An 18719-nucleotide genomic window follows, 5' to 3' on the forward strand; every position below is an offset into this window, starting at 1 on the left:
TTAACTATAAAATAACCAGTAGATGGCAGCACTATCAAACTTCTGTACATAATTATTTGTATGTTCCTTGTTAAGTACTAAACACACAATGGGCTAGTTGTGCTCTGTCCTCCGCAGGAAATGAAACGCAAGTTTTAGCGTTATAAGGTTTGATAATTACCGCTGAACGACCAAAGGGTTTAATCTTTCATTGGTAAGTTAATTTTGGTATTAATATAATTTTTAAATCGTTTGTGATGTAGATTTGTTTGTTTTGGAATTTCGCACAAAGCTACTCGAGGGCTATCTGTGCTAGCCGTCCCTAATTTAGCAGTGTAACACTAGAGGGAAGGCAGTTCCCTGGTCATCACTACCCACCGCCAACTCTTGGGCTACTCTTTTACCAACGAATAGTGGGATTGACCGTCACATTATACACCCCCACGGCTGGGAAGGTGAGCATGTTTAGCGCGACGCGGGCGCGAACCCGCGACCCTCGGATTACGAGTCGCACGCCTTACGCGCTTGGCCATGCCAAGCCTATTGTGATGTAGAACAGTTTCCATGTAAAACTTGACATCAGAAGTAAAACTGAAAAAAGACAAAAGATATAGCAGAAATTTAACATATATTATGTAGTATCTGCGTTAAGTTTTTCAGGTAAAAACAAACTTACAATTACTTCAGCTGCGTTAAATGTTACCACCTGGACGGCAACAGGATTTTTTCATTCGAGATTTTCGATGACCATCAAGTTACCATGATATTTATAAATTTACATGTTCTTCCCTGTTAGGATGTCCCTATTCCAAAACAATACCGATATCATTTATGAAAAATTCTTAATTATGGGTTTCTAACAAATTTCAAGCCAGCAGACAGCTCAGCTTCTAATATTTGATCTAAATATGGCAAACTTACATTTTTATCACTCTCATGAAATAATATAGGCAGCGTCCAAAAAAGGCGGTATTATTATTGTGCGATTAATCTGACGGCAAGATTACGCTGACCAGTAGGCGATTTTTATATCGTTGAGAGCTCATCATTGGCTACGTGTTCCTATTAGGCGGTACTTACTAACCCCGCCTACTCAACTAAGTGCATTTGCTCTTTTACATTTCCTTTCGTTTGAACAAAATCCAAACTTACCTTTTACTGATGAAGCACAACGAATAGGTAAACAACTATTACAAATTTCTGTGTTATTACAGAAACATAAAGCTGTTCTTTCGGGAAGGAATAACAGTAAGCTTGTCACTAAGATGATAATCACTGGATTAATAAATCGAATTGTACCTTATTTTTTAGTTTTCTAAGGCACTTGATTGACAAGGACAGCTGTAGAGAACGTCACACTCCCAACACCAATTGCGGGCATACGAAGCAGCATTGCAAAGATAGTTAATCACCGTTGGTCGTTATTTTGCCATTTTCGCTGTGAGTACGAGTGGAGGGTGTCAAAAGTTCAGCTTGAATTGTGTGTGAGCGACAATGATGATATACACTCATAACAACACAGAACATCTGATTGACGTCATGACTAAATAAATATGGAACGAGAAGAACTGGGAAACAGTGATAAGTCAGTTTATGGTTTTATTTAGTTAGTTCGTGTGTTGTAAAAAGGGAAGTGTAATGCTTTCATTTCTTTTTAAGCGAACTTAACCAGTTAAAATAATATTATTAATAGGCTTAAAGAATATACTTCGAAGGAGCCAACTAATCAAACTTGTTTTGGTCTATACTATTTCCTAATTTGATGAGAAAGCACTATAAACTTTCTGGTTTGTCGACAATTTTGAATATAACTAATTATTACTATATTTACTCAAACAAGGTCTGCTGGATTTTGTAGCCTTGTTTCTGTGTTTGACACTTGTGAAACTGATTATCTTGGTCAAAAACTCAATTTTCTATATATCGTGTGTAGTAGATTCTGTGTTAGCAGCCCGGCGACGGTACATTTTGACTTCATTCTCTCCCGCTGCCAGGGTTATCTTCATGCGCTTCGAACCTTCAGAGTGTGCCCAGGGGATGGCTCACCACCCGTTTCTGCTGCCCCCTAACAGCCAACCACCTGACTTCAGTTTCACTACACCTACTCAGCCATCCTATTACTCGTTGACATTACCACGCCCTTACCCAATGACTCCCTTCCCCAAGGTGCTCGCTGATCCGCCAAGAGTCCGGCCATACATAACGGCGAATCAAAACGGACTCCTACGGTCGGTAACAGTTTTGGAGCCCGAAGGAGACAGTGTTCAGGATGATCCCAAAGTAACTTTGGAATCCAAGGAACTCTGGGAACAGTTTCATGCTGCAGGAACTGAAATGGTCGTTACCAAAACAGGCAGGTAAGAATTTTTCTTAGTGGAGGGGATGCAATAGTTAAGAATTCACCTAAGATATCCTATTACGTTGTTGGTGAGACTAGAATACTGTGTTTTACAAGTAGTTATAAACGCCATCTTATTCTATCTCTTCTCTTTGTAGTTTGGTTTACAACCTACAGATAAGGTAATCTATGTAAAATACGTACATTCCTATATACATACACAAAACCTCATGTGCACCTATTCATTGTTTCGGAGTGGCGAGTAGATGTTTGTATAAACATAACGCCATTATTAACAATTATAAAACGTTTTATCCTTGCTATGTCACAACGTCTTCCATTATTACGTAGGTAACAGTAATTAGCTTTAATATAGCTTATGCAATGACAGTGATCATTATTATCCGAAATAGTAAAGTTACGTGTGTATTTAAAGTTGGACTTCAATGGTTTAATAGTTTTCGAATAGGATTGTTACAAATGACATATCAAGGAGGATGGGAAGTGCACTTGTGATGGAATATTTCGACACTATCCTTCATCAAGGAATCATCCCCTCTTGGAAACTAATAATAATAACGTATTTTAAGATAATTACAAAAGTTAAATATCAACGTGAAGGATATCAAGATTCATAACAGAAAATCAACATTTCTAGATAGCGTGTGTATACACGCAGTTTTAAGTTAATACTTTAATTGTTGATGCAAATTGTTTTTTTAAAACGGAAAGGCAAGCTAGTCATTAACACCCACCGCCAATCAACAAATATGGGGATTTACCGTGACCTTAAAACGCCCCCACGGCTGAAAAGGCGAGCATGTTCTGTGACAAAAATTCTAACACGTAGTCTGCAGATTGCTATTCGAGCGCCTTAACCACCAGGAGAAGTCAGGCCTTTGTTTTTAGTCTTCCTCATCAGAATTGTCAATTCCCAAATATTTATTTTGTTTATAGACAGATTTACTTTATGTGTTTATACTCTGGGCTATATAGCTATAATTGAAGTCCTTTGTTTATATTTCAATCATGCAGTCAGCCTGACCACTCTTACCCGTATCAGTTGAACACTGTATAGTTTGAAACCATAATTTAGTAAGTTTAACATAGTACCATAATGTTCCACCCTTTTCTACGCACAAGAGAGATTACGTGTCTCTTTCTTTATCTCTTAAAGCATCTAATTTTGTTCGATGCAAATAAAAAAAGAACGAAAATGATTATTAATGGACATTAAGGTTTAACACAAATTTTGGGTAAGTAATTGTGACTCACCCTGTAAATTCAACAGTCCTAAAGTTGTTAATATGTGATGCTTCTAAAAAAGTCGATAACGTAGCGTTTCGGGATATTGATTTGAATTTGAAATGTGAACTCAACGGTAAAGCGATTTACAGAAGAAATATGCACTAAAATTAAGTTATTTACTCATAGTATGGGCTAGTTAGTATGTTTAGTATATTCATACTGTAAATTCTAGGTCTCTTAATTATATGATATTTGGGTATGGAACTAACAGCTCGTTGTCCAGAGTGGTTATTATGCATGACTTTCGAATAATTGGTGTGTATACACAGACTGTTTTGAAATTTCAATCTGTTTTAGGGAATCGAAGACAGAAAATGTGACGTATGTCAGTCAATATATTTACTCTTCACATACTGAAAAAAAAATTGTAAAAATCTTTCAATAAATATTCAAAATCATATAATTTCTTAACTTTCTTTTGTGTTATATTTCATGTTGCCTTTTCAGCGTTTGGAATTTTACGAGTACGTGCGTGAAAGGCGTTTAATAAGATTATGCAGAATACTGAAAAATATATTAAACCCATACCTCGTAATTCTAAACTTCTAATGACAAGCCAAACTAACAAAAAAATACTCAAACATATAATTAAAACCACGCAGAAATATTAGTGTAAAACGTTCAAATTCGTCTATTATGGACTAATGTAATTCTAGTTATTATGAGTAAATAGAAACCACTGATGTGAAACTAACAGAAACTGTGTGACTAATGTATCTTAACTATTTAGTGTGGTATACAGATAGTATGAGAGACTAAGGTGTCTTATTTCTTTACCATGGTATACAGATAGTATGAAGGACTAATGTGTCTTATCCGTTTACTGTGATATACAGATAGTATGAGGGACTAAAGTGTGTTATCTGTTTACTGTGATATACAGGTAGTATGAGGGACTAATGTGTATTATCTGTTTACTGTGGTATACAGATAGTTTGAGTGGCTGGTATGTCTTATCTGTTTATTGTGATATACAGGTAGCATGAGGGACTAAGGTATCTTATCTATTTACTGTGGTATACATATAGTTTGAGTGTGTAGCACGTCTCCTTGGCGGTTATTAATTCTTTACTTTATATGAATATGTACATATGTTTTCCCGGTCTCACTATTTTAAAGAAGGAATCGAATACAGATATTGTCTGGTGTACAACAAAACCGATGATGACAACTATTACGATACATGTCTGCGTATTGAATATTTATTTCGCTACTTGTACTTTGTGTTAAAATGTTTCTGTACTCTCGTTCGGTTAATTCTACAATGAGGACCTAATCTCTCTACATAACCTTAACGATATCAGAGTGACTTTCGTACACAGTGTTTTTCACTCTAATGTGCTAACCAGGATTTGCCATTTTAAACTCTCTGTTTTGGATATGTGTCGCACTTTTTTGCTTTAATGATTTTCATTTCCCGCGCCCGGCATGGCCAGGTGGATAAGGCACTCGACTCGTAGTATGGGGGTCGCGGACTCGAATCCCCGTCACACCAAACATTCTCGCCCTTTCAGCCGTGGAGGCGTTATAATGTAACGGTCAATCTCACTATTCGTTGACAAAAAAGCAGCCCAACATTTCTAGTCTTACACTGCTAACTTACGGACGGCTAACGCAGATAGCCCTCGTGTAGCTTTCAACGAAATTCATAAACCAAACCCATCATTTCCCGCAGTTAAACGCATGCTTATTGTAAAACACGCATAACAAGAAATTTTATAGGTTATAACCATAATTCTACTAGTGTTTGATCTCCTAATATTTGTACTCTGCATTATTCTACAAAGAAATAGTTAGCGCCGTTGGCTCGTGAGTATCTTTGCGCGAAGATCCGAAGATAAACGAACAAATGTTTGTACAAAACTATAACTTACTCTGTTAAAGAACTTATACGGAGTCGTGACAACATTACTTAGCCATAGCAACAGTGCGTAACCATAATATTATATGTGCTTATTCTAAAACCGCGCAATGATCGCCAAAACCTATGTTAACTGAATTTATCAGCGTTTTCTTTGTCTCCTTGTGCTTATATGATGTTTTTATTAGTCAATATAGGTTGTTATATCGACTTCAGACAAGGCTATATTTACAACACGATGGCATGTATTTTTTAAAATAATAAACCAAGTGTGTGTATGTTTTATGAAGCAGAGTCACATCATACTATCTGCTGTGTCCACCGAAAGGAATCGAACTCCTGATTTTAGTGTTGTAAATGCGTAGACTTACCGCTGTCCCGCAGAGATATTTTCTTGAGGCACAAGCAATGGAATGTTATAAAAGCGGGAAGATACATAAGAAATATTTAAGTGTGTTGTAACAAGTGTAGAAAACTGAGTATATCCTTACGTTTAAAATTAAGGTTAATTCACGGTAAGCCACCCCCACCTTCCGGAAGCTTGGCTGGAAGTCTGAAGGCTTATATCATAGAAAAAAAATTAGGCTTTGGTACTCAGACTGGGCTGAGTATAAATATCCCATGCTATAACTTTGTATTCAATATCAAACATACCAATTCTCGGTAACGTAAAATTAACACATTGGACTATGTGTACTTTGTTTAACACAGGTATCAAACTCCGAATTTTACCGTTTAAGATGTAAGACTTACCACTGGTGGAATTAAAAACTAGAAATTTGCAGCTATTGTTTCAGATAACTGAAGAAATAAATAAATAACGGTAGGTTATTTAAAGACATAAACTCTTCAAATTAAATACCATATACGTATGTAAACCCACTTCGAATTGTAACACGAATAGAGACAACTGTAAACCATGAAAAATGGAAACTTGATGGTGCTTCTACTTGTCACTAACTTGGTAGTTAATTGATATTTGGCTAAAATCAGTCAAGGTTGGTCTTTATGCTGAATTCTAGTTCGTCATTATTCAATATATTATCATATCTATTTTTCCTCCTAAATTTTATAAATATATTTTATCATATACATTATGTACTGAATTCTAGTTAAACGTAATAGACTTCAAGTCAATTTCGTATACTAAGAATAAACATATATGTGTATACTTTCTATAGTGAATTCTAGGTTTATGTAATACTGAATATTCTTTAAGAAATTATCGTATATTTTGCATACTGAATTCTAACTATATATATAATAGTCTTTAAATATTATCATGTAATTTGCATACTGAATTCTAGCTGTACATATATAATACTCTTCAAGACATTATCGCATAATTTGCATACTGAATTCTAGCTATATATATAATAGTCTTCAAGACATTTTCATGTAATTTGCCTTCTAAATTATTGCTGGTCAATATTCAACACAACATCACATCATCTTTGTATACTGAATTCTAACACAATACTGTCTCAGTTTTTAAATATAATCCACAAACACACATTCCTAAAACACCTTCAAATAAAGTTTCACACGAAAGGAAATGGATTTCAAATGGACTTGACTGTTTTTAAATCCAAAAAAGTAAAATCAAGTGACAAAAATTAGTTTCAACTTGAACATGGACAGATATATGGGAAATAACTGGAAATACAAAGATCCTCAAATTGATCAAATTACGCGACTGGTTTATTTTGAACTGTTATGAAATCTGATTCATTTCTGCCCCCTTACCCTTTCAATCCTCTGTGATAATAGACATATGGGTAAAATAAATATTGAAGTTATGAACGAACGCCTGACAATATTCCGTTCTCATAGAATTACCGTAAATTTACATTATCGTAAAAGCGCAACAATATGGAAATAAGTTCGTGATGCGTTTATTAAAATACGTATACCTCATTTAGATTATCCACATGAATATATTATGTATCCACATTTATCGTTGTCTCATGACATAAGTATGCCGTTTTATAATTAAAATCGTATTGCAATCTGTGATAAAAATTATGCATTACACTCAATCTCTGTCAAAGTTCAGTAAATAATAAACAGAATATATACATATAAACAACTAGAATATTATGTCAAAGCTCCTGGAACTTAGAAAACGTAACAGTCAGATAAATTTGTACAACATAAAGGGAAACCTACCAGCCAATGGATTCATTTGGTCCTACTGATTCTCATTGTTACACTATACATAACTGAACTCGGAGACTAGATGCGCTTCTCTTGCTTTGCTTTATTTCTAAATAGTGTTTCTATAAAACCTATGTGCTCTTCAAGCCTGGAGGGGTGTTATAATCCCCATCCTTTTTTTAAACCTTTAGAGAAAATCACGGGGAGTATAATAGTAAGGTTTTGTCTCTTCAAGTGAAAACAGTCTAGGCAGCTATTATATTTTCGTTCATTTTGTTCATACTGTATCATTTAAAGGTGCATCTGAGCGTGTCCACTTAAATACTCCTGGTTTTATATATACATATATGTATATACATAAAAAGTGGACTTGAGACGTGTAGTTTTCTGCATCGCCAGTCATAATAGTTCTCTGTAGTAGTGACCTGTCGTTTCTGTTTGTGGCACCGTTAATTGCTAGTAGAGTGCGCATGTAAGCTATCCGGTTTCTGTCTTTATAGAACCATGTTAGGTTCTCTGAAAAGAAACTGTAACTTGGAGCAACCAGATATGGCTTTATGAATATAGACCTCACACGATCTTTCCTCATACTGTCTGTATGTATGAGATCATAGTTTGTTACTTAGCTGTTAGATACCACAACACTGCTACTTAGAAATAGTCTTTACCAGTTACCACAGATACGTATAAATTATGCTAAGAAACATAAAGAGATCCTAAAGACAAAAAGACAGAAGATTTTTGAGATGTCGTCCTATACAGTCCCTCACACCAGTGGCGCAGAGGTATCGACATCCGTAGTGGGCAGAGCACAAATAGCTTATTGTGTATGTTTGTGCTTCACTTTAAACGAACATACCTATACTCTTGTCTGTTTTTTGTTTGTTGTTTTAACAACAGGCAGTTACCGTCTATTCCAGATTATTCACCAAGAATACTCTCCCTAAACAGTCAATCAAAGTAAACATAGCTTGTTTGAAAAAACGTCAATACTTATGGAATAATGGGAGTGTAGGAACAAACAGTACTTGATGATTCCAGATCAGGTGCAAAAAGAGTCATTACTTGTTTGTTTGTTTTGGAATTTCGCACAAAGCTACTCGAGGGCTATCTGTGCTAGCCATCCCTGATTTAGCAGTGTAAGACTAGAGGGAAGGCAGCTAGTCATCGCCACCCACCGCCAACTCTTGGGCTACTATTTTACCAACGAAAAGTGGGATTGACCATCACATTATAACGCCCCCACGGCTGGGAGGGCGAGCATGTTTTGGCGCGACTCGGGCGCGAACCCGTGACCCTCAGATTACGAAGTGCACGCCTTAACGCGCTAGGCCATGCCAGGCCAAGAGTCATTACATAAAAGGCTTAAAGAGGGGGAATGACCTCACGTGACCCCTTTTCCCAGTTCAGCTGAGGATCGTATGTTAGGCAGCTATACTATTATCACTTGCGTAGATGCGTTAATCCGGCCTGACTAGAAATGCTTCACAGAAACTACCATTCGGGGGTCTATTTCCCAACCTTAGCGGAGGGGGGACGTCCCCACTCAGGTGTAACTTTGTGCTGTATCAAGAACCTTTTACTTTGTTGCTCTTCATAAATAAAAGTTTTTATGTTTTAATCTCACAAGGCTCTTCCTGAACTGTTTAATGTAACAACACTATCTCTTTCTAGATGGATAGACAGCGAAAATGAGACGCTTAGAATAAAACAGTTACATTCTATTCTTCCTGTACTGTTTTATTAACAGTATTTGCTAGAATCGCTAATATATATATATTTTGTATATACATGCATATATAGACAGAGAGATGTATGTAAGAATGACAATCAGTTCTTTAGCAAGGATGATGAGTGGTTTGATGGTTGTCTTCCTTCTTCTCAGTACTGCAAAATTAGGGACAGCAGCAGCTGATAGCCTAAGTAACTTTGCCTGAGTAATCCAACGTGAACAATCATGTAAGTTATTATCAATAAAAATGAGATATCCAGCTGAGGAATCAAGTTATTTTTATCATTTAATTTTTTTTTGTCTTATGACATTGTATACTTCTAGTTATATCGGTATATTAAGTTAGTTATATTAAATACTGTGTTAGTTATTAGTTCTGGTCTACACAGGTGACATGTTTTGATTTAAAGTTAGTGGTGAGGGCAATGCCAGAAAAACGAAAAGACATCAATTGACGTCATAAGCCTATCTTCAACAAAAAGGTGTTACACAGTAAAAAAGAAAAAAGTCGCCCTTTCAGCCATGGGAGAGTTATAATATGACGGTCAATCCCACTATTTGTTGATAAAAGAGTAGCCAAAGAATTGGCAGTGGGTGATGACAAATAACTGTCTTCCCACTAGCCTTACACTGCTAAATTAGGGACGGCTGACGCCCTCGTGTAGAAAAAAATGTCTTGTTTCTCTTAAACGCCAAATCTCTGTTACACATGATTACAGTATAAATACTGCTATATGGAATGCTTTTCATCTGTATACGCATCAACCCTAAAACTACTGACTTGTTATTCCGTTTAGTTGTTTGTTGGGTTTTACAAAAACGTTACACGAGAGCTACCTGCGTTAGCTGTCCTTAATTTACAAGTGATAGACTAGAAACAAAGCAGACAGTTAACATCACCTACCGTCAACCTTGGGCTCATTACCAACGAGTAATGTGTTTCACCATCAGATTATTATGTCTCCGCGGCTAAAAGTGCGAGCATGTTCGGTGACGGGATTGGACCCGTAACTGCATGTCGAGCGCTTTAATCATCAATCCACGTCAAGCCCTGTTCGGTTCACTGCTGATGGGGTCCATACATTATATCATATTGAGTAATTTTATGTTTTCGCTCATTTCATGAAAGATGTCGAACTGACCAAAAACATAGTAAAATCATGCATTGATTAGTGGAATTAACAGCAATGTTGACAAGATCTTTCTTTAATTCTATGCACACATGTGATTAGAGACCTGTAACCGACAAAGTGATGAACCCGCAAGCAAGCTTGTATACAAATGAGTAGCTGGTGGCGTGCTTTGGAGTGAAATAACTGTTGGAATTGTTTTACTCTTTTTTAATTAAACTCTTGAAAAACTGTCTTAAGTCTCAGTTTTTCCTTTAAAGATGGAAGGTTTGGAAATAATAATTTACAAAGAATTAAAATTTGTTACTATTATTACTTTCTCTAATCAAACTGGTACATTACATGCAATGTGAGATATTTTTGCATACTTTCCTGTAACTAGCACTGTAAAATTGTCACCTGGTGGAATAAACGGTTGCTTCACAGATTTACATCCAGAGTCAGATTTAGTATTGGGTTGAGGAATAAGTCGTGAGCGTTTTTTCAAGTTAAAAAAATATATTCATAAATGAAACGCTTTCGCAAAATATTTCATGTCATTTGGTAGATAATATTTTGCTCTAATAGATGGTGTGTTTGATTTTCATATGTCTTTAATTTTTGCTTTCATTTTCAGCTCATTAAATGGAATGTCAAGCGGACAAAATCGAGCATTTTCGACACCATCTGCTTTTCGCATTTAATTTCTTGCAATTTCGTTTAAAACAATGCATACTATATACCTAGGTATTACATGAAATAAAGTATCATAATAAATGTTTTGGGTGTAATGTGTTCATGCATTGAAGTATTGTATAGTCTTGCATGTAATGCTTGAATGAAATTATTTAAAAACGCTCACGAATTATTCCTCAACCTTATATAACCCTAGGCATATGTATTATTTGGAAATGATAATAATAACAATAACTCACTCTTGCCTCTGTTCTGCTTGTCTTAAAAACCATACTTTTTAACTATACGGCCAAAGCCCTAGGACCAAGCCTAGATGGCTTATGCGTTAATTTGTTTCCACTTACAACGCTAAAATTCGAGGTTTGACTACCCACAGTGGGCCGAGCGCAAATAATCTATACTGTAGTTTTGTGTGTTAAAAAATAACCGCAAATGTGGAAAAAATGTTTATATACACAAGATAAACATATTTTTAATAGAAGAAAAAGGTTAACTGCAAATAAAAATCCAGGTTCGCTAAAATAGGCATAAGAGATACAATAAAAGAAAAGCATTATCAACTTAAGGAGTTTTAAACTGACTGTTATGACAGCAGATGTACGACGATTATAGAAAATTAAAGAAAATGGTCAAACAGTATATTACGTAACTGAAAAAAGCTAAAAACGTAAAAATTACCATTAATGCTTTCTTTAAATACATTAAGGGTAAGCGAGAGCTAGGATAATGTACTACCGTACATTACCATAATTATTTCTAACACTTTAATTGTTCATAAAAATTAACTTGATTAGAAATATATTTTTAGTACAAATTAACTAGCCTAATATTCTACATTAGTAAAGTTCCTACTGTAAAGATGGTATTGTTGGTACTATATGGTTTGTACAGTTAGTACTAAAGAAAATGTCACAAAGAGAACTGAAACCAGTTTAGTTATTATTTGCTTGAGAGTTACATTTAGGTATTCAACGATGCTATCTTTATTTGAAACAACTAAATCGTCATTTTTAGTTCCATCTTGTAAATTGTGGTTTAAAGTAGAAACTTGGGAAGAGTGGATATATTATCCATAATAGGATAAACGTATACTGAATAAAAATATTGCCAGTTATTATAGCCACTGGGAACAAATTCGTTAAGATTCTTACATGTGGCTTGTTTTTCCAGCTCAAGATCAAGGTATATAGAATTCTTCACGACGTGTTTTGTTGTTGTTGTTGTTGTAGTTTTCGTATTGCAGGATGTTAATGCCTCACATAAAACAGCTAGTCGTCACTTGTTTCTTTAATACTAAAAAATTGTCATTTGAACTGTTGTTAGATGACAGTTTTTATGTACGTAATGGCTGGTTAGATATGTACCAAAAAGCACACCACTTCATTCACCACAACCAGGTGCTTGTATGGGTAAATAGGCACACGATTATTACTTCATTTAAACAACTACGTGGATTTGTACTCATACACACACAAACATGCATAATACATACAAACGTATATCATTGTTTCTGGTTTCTTTTGTTCTCTATCAATAAATTTGTTCGATACATATTTAATAGCTAATTTTTCGGTACACAGGTTTTTTATGACGTAAATATAGGCGGTAGCCAACATATGCTAGTGTTTTAAAAGGCTTAAATAAATAAAATAAGTTGAAGAAACCGAAACCATATGGCAGATGAACAATTGGACATCAACTAAACAACAAGGAAATGATACTCATTAGTAGTCAATATTTCGAAAATATACACTACATTGAAATACAGAAGGATTCACAAACCAATAACTATAATTTATACATGCATGTCACTAGACGCCTCACAAATATTCTCCACTTCACCATCACTACAGTATTATTCATCCATAAATCATTACGTAAGACCATTTCTAAATCACTAAACAAAATCTTCATCACAAATCACTAGAAACTGTCTTATCTCTGTGCAACTTTGGACGTTCTGTAAACCTTTTGTTATCCTTGCTTCGTACACTAGCAAAATTAACCCTTACTTCAGAAAACAGTTTTTATATCATGATGTCGTCCCCCAAAATTAAAAAATCTATAAAAATAACAGTAGAAACTCATAAACCTTGTTTGGATTTATGCATTTGTTATTTAATAGAAACAAAGAAACTTAAAACTACAAATAATAATATTATTTTGTAGGAATTAAAGCAAAATGTTAATTGATAGCAAATCTGCTATGAAAATAAAACTACAAAATAAATTTTTTCTCAGAATTGTTCTTTTCGTTGATTGATGGAGAGAAAGGAATTTCACAGCGCTGACATGTAATTTATGTTGTACAACAGCCTAGCTCAACTAAAACTGTCTACTCTTGGACATTATAAAAAGTAATGAAAAACTATAATTAAAAAAAATATATAAACCAGATGTTCCCATAAGTAGCCACCACCTAGCGACCAGTCTGTGTGTATGGGAAGGTTATTATTCCCGGTAGAAAATTAATATTATGTTTGGTTATTTGATTTCCTTATTTGATATACAACATTAAGCACGTCTATAACATTTCAATCTAGAATACTTTCCAAACCTATTTCTACTAAAACATTTTAATCTATAACACTTATCAAACCTATTTTAGTATAACATTTTAATCTATAATACCTATAATACCTGGTTTTGCTACTAATATGTTAATAGACAATAATTTTCATACACTTGTATTGCCGAATTGTGATTTCATTAACTCCCGTTTATTTTTTTCTATATAATTGATTATGTATTTTTTATTTACTTCTTAGGAGAATGTTCCCTGCTTTCAAAGTCAAACTGTCCGGTCTGGACAAGAAGGCTAAGTACATTTTGCTAATGGACATCATAGTTGCAGATGATAGTAGATACAAGTTCCACAACAGTCGGTGGATGGTTGCCGGAAAAGCTGACCCTGAAATGCCCAAAAGGATGTACATCCATCCAGACTCTCCTAGCACTGGCGAACAGTGGATGTATAAGGTTGTGTCTTTTCAAAAACTGAAGCTTACCAACAACATCTCCGACAAACATGGATATGTATGTATACATTTATCATGGTTAAATATATACCAATGAGTATTTAAATACCGTATTATATTAGTATCGATACTTATTTAAATACTTTATTAATTGTATCGATACTTACCTTTTTGTTGTTAAGCAGCGTCACTACTTAACAATTAATGTTTACTCAATTAATGTTGTCTAACTGTTGTTTACGTCTTAATACTTGTTTAAAAAATGACCCACTGCTTATTTAACTGCTGTTGTTTAACAGTTTGAATACTGTTGTGTTACATTATTGGTATTTTTTGCGTTATCTTTTTTTTCCTTTTCAGTTTCTATATAATCTTCAAAATACGTTTTAATCTGTGTTACACACATATATAGAAATATCCTTTTCCCCTATCCAATTAACTGATTTCATCGGATACCTCTCCCCCAATCTTAAATATTGGGTTGAGGAATAATTCGTGAGCGTTTTTTCAAGTTAACAAAATATATTCATAAATGAAACGCTTTCGCAAAATATTTCATGTCATTTGGTAGATAAATTTTTGCTCTAATAGATGGTGTGTTTGATTTTCATATGTCTTTAATTTTTGCTTTCATTTTCAGCTCATTAAATGGAATGTCAAGCGGACAAAATCGAGCATTTTCGACACCATCTGCTTTTCGCATTTAATTTCTTGCAATTTCGTTTAAAACTGCATACTATATACCTAGGTATTACATGAAATAAAGTATCATAATAAATGTTTTGGGTGTAATGTGTTTATGCATTGAAGTATTGTATAGTCTTGCATGTAATGCTTGAATGAAATTATTTAAAAACGCTCACGAATTATTCCTCAACCGAATAATCCTGTATGTATAGAATTGAACCGAAACAACGGGCTGAAACCGCTTCTTGTTCACTGATAAGCAGGAAGAGGTACTTCTGAATGTATCTTCAATACAAACATCTCGCATCAGAGTTTGAAGACGAGGATGCCAAGCATGTTAGGTCACTGACTGCATTTATTGGTTTGATGGTCATTCTGTGAAGTAGTTCTTTGTTTCGTATATTCGAGGGTTATACAAGGGCTTTCTGCACTAGCAGTTCAATAATATGAACTGGTAAACTGGAAGGAAAAGCAGCTATTATACAACACTCGTCGCAACTTATAATTTAATAACGGAATTTGATTATATATCTTAAAACACATCCACGGCTGAGCAATTTTGTGGCATTAAAACACGAACTTTGGATCGCCGTATTCGCATTCCACCATGCTAGCAAGTAGATCACCCCCGACCCAATATTTTCGTTGTTGTTGTTAAGGCGGTTTTTTTTTTTTTAAATACAATATGCTGTTATTATAAACATCTGGAACACTTGCTGTTGTAAACACTTGTTTTACACACACACACGCAAGCAAGCACAGTGATATAGTTTTCGCTGAGCACGAGGAAAGAGCCTCATTCCCTGAAATTTTATGTGATATACAAATAAAATCAGTTAGTTTTACAATTTTTCGCTGTCTGTGATCATTATTACAATAAAACGAGTAAACATTTAATTGGCTTAACATTTTGTCGTGAATTAGAAGATTTATAAAGAAAGCAAAGAAAATGAATACCTAACTTTCAGTTAGTTCAGTGTCTCCTGAAATACTAGTTACTTGCTCAACGTCCGAAGCTAAAGCTACAAAATATTGGGTTGAGGAATAATTCGTGAGCGTTTTTTCAAGTTAACAAAATATATTCATAAATGAAACGCTTTCGCAAAATATTTCATGTCATTTGGTAGATAAATTTTTGCTCTAATAGATGGTGTGTTTGATTTTCATATGTCTTTAATTTTTGCTTTCATTTTCAGCTCATTAAATGGAATGTCAAGCGGACAAAATCGAGCATTTTCGACACCATCTGCTTTTCGCATTTAATTTCTTGCAATTTCGTTTAAAACAATGCATACTATATACCTAGGTATTACATGAAATAAAGTATCATAATAAATGTTTTGGGTGTAATGTGTTCATGCATTGAAGTATTGTATAGTCTTGCATGTAATGCTTGAATGAAATTATTTAAAAACGCTCACGAATTATTCCTCAACCTAATAACTAAAACTGAAAACTGCCATTTTTCAAACCATATCTTTCGCTTTACCTTCACAAAATATACTTCGTTGGATATAAGAATGACAGGTGAATTCTTAGCTCCTTTTTTATGTTACCTACAAATAACACAGTTACTTAAAGGAGTAAGATATCACATTAGAAAACAATAAATTCTCTCTTCATGAGGGTGAAAGACAAAACGTAGCATAGCCGACCTGGTGAGCTCTGGTACGTAAGATCACATTCCCTGGCTTAGCGGGAAGCTTGGGGAGTCATAACGTTAACATTTGGAGCTCAATTCATACAATGGACAAGTGCACAGTTTTGCTTTTAATAACAAACAAATGTAGGAACCGTTTATAGAAACCCGGATATTTACAGATATTAACATCACCATGTTTTTCTTTAACTTGTTTCGCTGTATTTTCTAGATCATTTTGAACTCTATGCATAAATACCAACCCAGGTTTCACCTCGTACGGGCTAACGACATTCTCAAGCTGCCGTACGGTACGTTACGTACATATGTTTTCAAGGAAACCAGTTTCTACGCTGTTACCGCTTATCAAAATGAAAAGGTAAGTGATAATGAAACATAGAAAACGAAACTTTGAATTACTGTCATACTTTACACCTATATGCAGGTGTTTCTTACACCTGTCGGTTTCACTCTCAACAACATTGGGTTAGTGAGGACTTCACACGCAATATGTATAACAGACACACAAACAGATTCTCTTACAAATAACAGAAATATACAACCGATAGTTCGAAAACGTTTGAAAGTTAGGCCTCATTGCTTCATCCCGAAGGAAGAAAGTGCTCAGATTAACTGGTTCCTAATAGCAAAACTACATAGCGAACTAACTACACTCTGTCCAGCGCAGGATATGGGACCCAGAAATTTAATGCAGACTACCGGGGGGCTTTAATTTTTAATCCTGCATGATAAATGAGTATCATAAAATTTCCATTAATACGAATCTCATGATCGTGTTCTCGTGATTAGCGAAAATGATATCACAAAACTAATGACAATAATTCGATATGTTTTTTTTTTGTGAATCATAAACTACTTATGAAGTAATAATTTGAATGTGGTTGCTTTTATTGCCTATTACAAGATAATCAGGCAGTTAGGTAGCTCAGTACACAATCTTTATCCCGATTTAAAATGTTACTCCTTTTGTAGATAGGCCTAGCGGTAATTATTTCAGTTCTCTTTTATTTTATGTTTTTGTCTCTCTCTTCAAAAATCATTAAGAAATAAACGTAAAAAAATAAAAACTAATACGTGGTGCTTTTGTTGATTTTATTTCTACTTTGGATCCCCAGTGGTTCAGTAATAAGTCAAACAGCTTGCAACATTAAAAATCAATTTTCGATAATCGGGGCGGACACAAAACAAATGGCTCACTATGTGGTTTTATGCTAGAAGATCAGAACTGACGTGTACTATTTCTGTTTAGTTAGCGGAGAATAACTTGTTTATATCTTTTTGTTATTGTTGTGCTTTTGTGGTTTTTTTCATCACTGGTTAAAAAATAACTTCCCAATTTTATATTGTGTGTAATTGAATAAATCTACTATACGTAAAACCTGTGTTTGTATTATTTATATATTTAAGGCGGAAAATATGTGATGAAACACTACGTTCTAATCTTTATTATTATATACATAAGAATAATGTAGTTTATTTGCTATATTGAGAACCGATTTTAGTTTTAATTTCGCTCATGGCACATAGTTTACTCTCTTCAGAAGTGTTTTTTTTATAATTATTAATAACAATTATATTATGGTACATAAAACTATCCAATACACAAATTCATATTTTGTGCAAAATGGATTTATTTATTAGGCGAAAGACGTCAAAACAAGTCATTGTAATAATATACATACACTCTTGTTTGAAATGCATGTATGTAATTATTTCTAAAACCATTATGATAAATGGTTAGTTTCCTATTTCAAAATATTCAAGTATGAAAAGACAAAGAGTGTAGTTCACATATCAATATACACACTAACACACCATAGAAATTAACCATACATTTCAGTTATACATTTTGTATATAAATTTTGGAATTTTTTACCGAAAGAACCGCTTGTGTTGTTTTTTATTTCACTACTGATTCCAGACAATGTTGTTCCCATGTCACGCATGGGTGGAACATAGATTTTTTTTTTACACCTGTAAAATACTTTGGTACTATCCAAGCTAGAAGATTGAAATGCCAACAGGTGGACAAAAACAAAATATGGACTGTAGCCGAATTTGTTTGGTATCAAATAAACTATATTTCGAACCGTAAGTTAAAGAATGAAAAAAAAAAGTTACATTCTTATTTTTTACCAGTCTGCTTTAGATTGCACATATCTATAGTAGCTCATTTCAGATTGTTTGTTTTTTTTAATTTCGCGCAAAGCTACG

The 18719-nt window shown here is 34.3% G+C and overlaps 1 protein-coding gene across 1 annotated transcript in view; it reads left to right on the top strand.

The window, feature by feature from the left end:
* The first annotated feature begins 1211 nt into the window (after nt 1–1211).
* Nucleotides 1212–18719, top strand: part of LOC143244715 (T-box transcription factor TBX3-like) — a 38223-nt gene continuing 20715 nt past the window's right edge. Inside the window, exons 1-4 of the mRNA XM_076489865.1 lie at nt 1212–1564; nt 1974–2336; nt 13949–14216; nt 16717–16863. Of these exons, the coding sequence (XP_076345980.1) occupies nt 1533–1564; nt 1974–2336; nt 13949–14216; nt 16717–16863 (810 nt within the window). The 5' untranslated portion in view covers nt 1212–1532. The remainder of the gene's footprint in view (nt 1565–1973; nt 2337–13948; nt 14217–16716; nt 16864–18719) is intronic.

This window comes from Tachypleus tridentatus, chromosome 2 (assembly GCF_004210375.1).
Source record: "Tachypleus tridentatus isolate NWPU-2018 chromosome 2, ASM421037v1, whole genome shotgun sequence".
Taxonomy (NCBI): Eukaryota; Metazoa; Arthropoda; class Merostomata; order Xiphosura; family Limulidae; genus Tachypleus; species Tachypleus tridentatus.